Source organism: Labrus bergylta, chromosome 3 (assembly GCF_963930695.1).
Source record: "Labrus bergylta chromosome 3, fLabBer1.1, whole genome shotgun sequence".
NCBI classification, from domain to species: domain Eukaryota; kingdom Metazoa; phylum Chordata; class Actinopteri; order Labriformes; family Labridae; genus Labrus; species Labrus bergylta.
The window spans coordinates 29,719,876-29,726,395 of record NC_089197.1 but is presented as its reverse complement, the minus strand read 5'-3'; the positions used below and the strand labels follow the sequence as shown (position 1 = coordinate 29,726,395).

Here is a 6,520-nt window from a genome sequence, read left to right as displayed (position 1 = left end):
CATATTAAGATAACATCATTTCATAACATCATGTCATTTGAATTGTGTATTTTTGCATTGGAAAAAAAACATTGTTTAATTTAATAATGAATACATTTGAACATTCATTTCATAGGTAATTTTGTGTTTACACCTTCAAATGGGCTATTAAGAACATCAATAACTAGCCTATAGTTTTGCAGTTTTCTGCTAGTCATAATTGTAACTTCAGATGATTTGCTTTGGGTGATTAACTTTACATGCAGGTTAAATAAGATCTAAACTGGCAGTGAAGTGAACACGCAGAGTGGGTCACCGACAGAGAACTGTCTCAGCTGGTGTCTCTGAGCACATCTAGCATATCATCTCCTGTTGAGTAGACCATCAGGCTGTGCATTCTTAGCCCCGGACTCATTTTCAGTCCAGCACTTGGGTCTGAGTAAACAGCACCGCCCCGATGGTTGTTTGTTTTAAGTGTGGAGCGATCCATCGCACAGCGCAGGGCTCGATTGACACTGTCTGCTGATCTGCTACTGCGGATTGCTCAGAATAACAAGGCTGCTCGCTAATTCCCGTCTATCGGGGCTTTCGCCGAAACACCGAGAGAGTAGGGTCCAAAAAAAGCCAACAAGGCAAGGCAAGACCGCCGCGCCGCCGGAGTCCGCACCCCACAATGGCTTCAGGAGACCTTTACGAGGTAGGATAAAAGCGTGTCCACGGAAAAGGCTGTGTAATATTGACGAATAATGGAATTAGGAAGTAAAGGGGAGGGCGTCGCGTATGTAAAAAGCGGTGTACTAAGCCCTTTAACAGGCGAAACTAACCCTTCTTGAAGCTTCGTGAAGACGAGGTTGTGAAATTCATGCGTTTACTTTGTGACGCTTCTGATATACTTTGACACAGGCTATTTCTTCGCAGCTGTCGGGAATAGATAAGATGTATTTTACGGGCTGAACTCGACGAGTTGAAAGTCGTGGTAAAGTGACAGCAGTGCGAGCGGACGGACATGGTGAATAGCTACAGACGGAGTGATGGTCCTGAAGGTGCGCATACATGCCAAACCATATTTTGCCATCACAGCCTTTTACAGCGACGGGACTGTTTCACGGGCTGTTCGGCACTTAACATGAGACAACGGTTTATTTTTTTATTAAGCGGTGTAAACAAGTGTGAGTGAGCGTCTTTCATTTGTGGATTTGGAAAATTAGGACTCCGGACCAGCAGCACTGGGCGTAAAAGTTGCCCAAATGGGGGGGCAGGAAGGTCACGCTACCCTCGTGCGCAACATCACTCTGGAACCGGTGCCAGAATTTGCATGAAGCCTGGTTTCCACATCAGCTTTACTTGCTGTCATTAGCTAATGTGATGCTGACCTGATGTTCTGTGTTTCAGGTCAGGGGGTTGGGTGAGATATGGGGGAGCTTCTAGTGTGATTATGTTTTACTTTCTTTATATTGTTGGGTAAACATTAAACACGAGCCATAAATGTCCATTTGGAGAAAAGAAACCTTGCAGGTAATCTCATGAGTCTGTCATCATATGATCACAGAATAACTATGATGTGTCTTATCAGGGCATCATTTAGAAGACAGTGGATTGTTTATCTGTTTGTTCAGGCTCGTTGACTGTAATATCTGTCCTTTTTCTTTTTATCCCTGCATGATATTCATATGATAAAGTACTGCCAGAAAGAAAAGGTGCAAATCAAATTGAAACAAATCTTCAAATGAACCTCCATCTATCACACTTCTGAATATTTAAACAAAGGAAAATTAACCAATTGCAGAACTTAGAGGTTTAATGAAACAAAAGGAAAAACAAAGCTCTTGTTTTCAGGAGTAAAAGAAAACCCCACAAATGTCCAACAAAACCCCAAGATAAAAAAAACAGAACAAGAAGCAACAGGAAAAATGAAACAAATAAAGAGCATGACAGCATTCAAAAGTACTTAATATGAGGGATGTTTGACATATGGCGACACAGAAGGGAATGAACACAGATTCTAAATAGACATGGGTCATCAAAATCAGGTGTAACAAACAAGACAGGTGAAACTGATGAGGGCAATCAACCTGGAGGGAAACAGACAAGGGGTGCGTTCAAATTGTGCCTCCTGTCTCCTTTTACTATCCACTTTACCTTAACCCCGGAAGCATTTAAGTGGCGGCCATGATAAGAGCCGTTTGAATTCTCTAAAAGTTAAGGAAAGGTGGGTCAATGCTTCCTTTATAACCTCCTTTAGCATAGGATACACTGGACCATCCTTTACCAAAGGAGATGAGATATGACGCCCCACAATTCCTTTCGGTCGCAACATTCAAAGCGAGTCTCGCATCTGACCGTTCATGAACATTAACGATGATCGTAAAGTGACACAGATCATGTAAGAGATAAGAGACATTTTTATCAGATGATGTTTTATTCAACATATTTCATTCTCTTAAGAATGTTTTGTGCAGTTGTACATTTGTATTCTTAAAACATTATGTGTAGGTTATATCTTGCAGAAATGTAACAATTAATTTCATACAATCATATTTATGTTGATGTTGATTTCTGATTGGACAGGAAGCTGATGGTTTCACTTTTGTTACTTGTAGCCTGGTGGTCTATATTTCTTTTATTTCAATCCCAACCTTGTGGTAATTAGGATTATTTCACCGGTAAGAAGGCATAGGGGAAAGTTTTTTTAGATGCGTTTTTTGTAGTCCATTTTCGGAACATTGTAGTTTCATCACAGCAGACTCACGTCATTAACTTCCGCCGGCCCATCACATTTAATGACGTCGCCTAGTGGAAATGTGGTCGGATTGTCAGAGCAACGAGATCGCCTTTCCCTAAGTCCTTTATGAGTTCTCCTAACATCTTTCCTTAACCTCATGACGTTTTCCCCGGGGTTAAGATAAAGAGGATAGTGAAAGGAGATAGGAGGGACAATTCGAACGCACCCATGGGCAGGAGTTAAAACAATGGCCCTTTCCGAATAGTCACAGTTCAGTATGCAGTACGTACTATTCAGTATGGAGTTTCAGTATACTGAACCCTCGTGGTCAGTCAGTATGCATGTTTTGGGTCCACCTCAGTATACTGAACATTTCAGTATGGATACTAACTTCCAGGTTTCATGCAGTATGGATAGGATGCATCCTTTCAGGAAATGAATTGTATTTTACCACCCGGAATGCTGTGCGAAATTAAACGTAAATCATCACCTCACGTCACCTCTCCAAATCAAAACAAACGAGCGTGGATTAATTGAATCAATTTTTAATCTAGAGTTAAAGTTCCGACTGAAATCACTACTTTTAATTAACAACAGAAAATATAACAAATATCTGCATTATTATAAAACCTTTCCCCCTCTATTTAAATTGTACTTTCCTTTATGTACTGTATGTTATTTTATTATTTAATCTTTTACTTGATTTACATTGTGATATTGTTTTTTTTTTTTACCTGACTGTATATGTGCATTACTCTTCATGAATAAAGCTAAACAAAAAATGGGTGGATGCGGCCGGTTCAGGTAACGTAAATGACGCCACTTCCTTACTGAACGAATCAGACGAAGTAGGAACAAATATCTGCCTGCTGTGCGCACCTACTGAATAGTAGGTACTAAACAGTATACAGCACGGATAGTAGGTACTGCCTACTGACAGATTGAGTATGTACTTGGCAATTCGGATGCACCAACTATATGAAACACTGGGGAGAGAGCTACAAAATAAAAAAGGAAACAATGACGACCAACAGGCAACTCAAAGATATAACAGTAACAACCAACACAAGGGAAGGAAAAAACAAAATAAATCACAAAGCAATATCAGATAAATAAAAACACCCAGAAACTCATGGCACCATCCCTCATTCAGTGTTTTTGCTATCATCAGTTTTCTTTTCTTTTTTAAGTACAACTTGAATTTTAACTCAGTGTTTGTACTTAATAGGCCTAGACTGATTTGTTTTAAAGCTAAAGACTGTTGCAGCTGTTTGTGCCACCCAGGTTTAGTTTGATAAGGAATGGGCCTCACACTGCAGCTTCTATTATCACCCTGTGGTCAATGCTAGTCAATTAATTTTCCATGGAGCTTATTGGCTCTCATTGTTAAACAGGTGACTGGTTCAAAATGATTTATCTCGCCAATAACTTAAATTTATTTTTAATAAACGGTTGTCAGTAACAGAGTGATGGCAGGCATGGCTCATTAAGAGTCATATGAGCCTTTGAATTGTTTACCTGTAACATGATAACAGCTCCATGTGACACAAAGCTGGCCTTGTACAGCTTTATTTAAAAACAAATTTAAAACAAAACAACCAAATAAGGATTTGAAATATGAAGAATGGTGTCTCCTATTGTTGGGTTTTTATGGCAAGTAATAACTTTGAGGGGTTTGTGCCAGCACCAATAAACTGGCTCCTATTGTTATGTTGATGTGGTTTGTAGGACACTGTTTGAAAGTGGAGTCAGAATTGTTGGTTGACTGCCACTGTGTAGTGGCAATGTTGCCTATTTTTATGAATCATTGGATGCATGGGCCTGTGATGGTGATTGCGATTTAAATACGGAAAATGGCTTAAGAAATGTTGATCGATGTTCATCTTTGGCTTTTTTTTTTTCGGAAAACATGATTTCTTTGCACAAACCAGGACAACATCCCGAGCTAAAAAAAACCCTGCATATTCTCTCCATCATTCAAATGTCTCCAGAAAGATAGAGTTAAGCCTTGGTGTGAGTCATTAGCCGTATTCAGAGCTTCTGAGTAAGAAATTCAAATTTTTTAAAGAATTTGTTGGGGAATGATAGAGTTGGGCTGAAAGGCTTTGAGATGTGTAGACGGTAACAGGCTAATGCCATGGCTGCGTATGGAAATTCAGTTCTTGTTTGGCGCAGTTAGAAAAGAGTTATCTGTCTGATTTCAGTGTTCAGCCTGTTGTGGTGTTCCTAAACTGCAATGTTACACTGATCTTTTGCTTGCTTTATTTACTAATGAGTAAACCTTGCCATTTTTGTGATTGTTGCTGGCAAATACAAGCTGTGTGGTGCAGATATGATATCTAGAAATCTGTGTTGGATAGCACTTTTGCAAACTCTTTCCTAAAGGTCAGGCTTTCTGCCGACTCTGTAAAATGCAACGAGGCACAAGACACACTTTGAATGAATGAATGGAACTATGTCAGGTCTTTGACTACAGTCAGCTTCTTTTTCTTAAACTGAGGGTTTTTTCACACTAGGGGCCTGTACTCGTACAATACTTGTAGGTACTGTCCAGAGTTCACTTGAAGAGGTGGTCTCGTGCACGATTCATGTGAACTCAAGTACGGTCCGCAGGAGATGTGAACACAACTGAGCTCAAACAATGAAGTAGACCGCTGAATGACATATATCTAAACGGCTCCTGTCGCTTTACAAACGGTACATCTACGCAGCACAGGCTCGTTTCATCCTCTGAGCTGCACGGTAGATGTGGAAGTAGGAAACATAACATACACATCCACTGTTAGCAGGACGGACTCAGCTTGCGAGTGGTTGCCATGGTTGCTTCTCTTTTCTTCTGCGCATACTGCCACCTGCTGTATCAGACTGTGGACATACGCAAGTGTACTCAGGCACGGAACGATGTTACTAATGTGAGCGCAGACCAGGGGGGGAGAGGGGAGCTTGAAGCAATCGTGCCAGGACACTGTATGAAACAATCGGGCCTAATGTGAAAACGACTGTAAATCTCCATCCAGTAAACTCCTTTTGATGATGATAACCTCATGTAGTCTGGAATGTTATTGTCCAAAGTCATGGATTTACAACTGATTCTGCCCTCTGATGTAAAGTAAAATCTGGTTTCAAAATTATAAAGTTGTCATCAGCCCAATATAAGCCTTTCTGACAGGCTGTTAAAAGGCTTTAATTGTATTCGCTAAATGTGAACCTTTAAATAATCAGATGATCCATTGTCATTCATCAAACACTCTGATTATTTTCTTTGAAACCAGCACTTGGAGATTCCTGTTCACATTAACAGGGATGTCTTATAATTTTGCTTATCTCACAGGTACAGGCCAGAGCAGTTGTAGGTGCTCCATCAGAAGGACAGAATAAAACTATACAACAGGAAAGAGACTTGTCTTTAATGTTTTATCAAGGGGCTTCAGAGTGTTTGTTTTTTTTACACAATGCAGTACTGTGGTCTTTTTAACTGGTCCCGAAAGTTCACAGTAATCCTTTAAAGGCCTAAACGTTGTACTTACTCAACTCCTAATGACTGTAATAAAACTATCTTTGGCATCAGCTAATTTTCTTGTGCTAACATAATATTTAATTTTAATTTTCTTTCCAGTTTTGAGCACTAGGGGTTTGTCAACTTTGGGTTCGTTTCTTGCAATATTAAGTTAAACCCCTTTTAGAAGCTTCAAGTGCTTTGGGGCGCACCAGATAGCCGAGCGGTTACATTGGGCACCCCATGTAACGAGGACATAGTCCTTTTAGTGGGTGGTCTGGGTTCAACTTCGACCCACATGACCATCCCCACTGTAGCCCCAG

At 40.3% G+C, this 6,520-nt stretch overlaps 1 protein-coding gene across 1 annotated transcript in view; it reads left to right on the top strand.

Annotated features, from left to right (window-relative positions):
* The first annotated feature begins 381 nt into the window (after positions 1–381).
* The window catches only part of LOC110000896 (chromodomain protein, Y-like), a 30,583-nt gene continuing 24,444 nt past the window's right edge, over positions 382–6,520 (top strand). Inside the window, exon 1 of the mRNA XM_020656301.3 lies at positions 382–676. Within this exon, the coding sequence (XP_020511957.1) occupies positions 653–676 (24 nt within the window). The 5' untranslated portion in view covers positions 382–652. The remainder of the gene's footprint in view (positions 677–6,520) is intronic.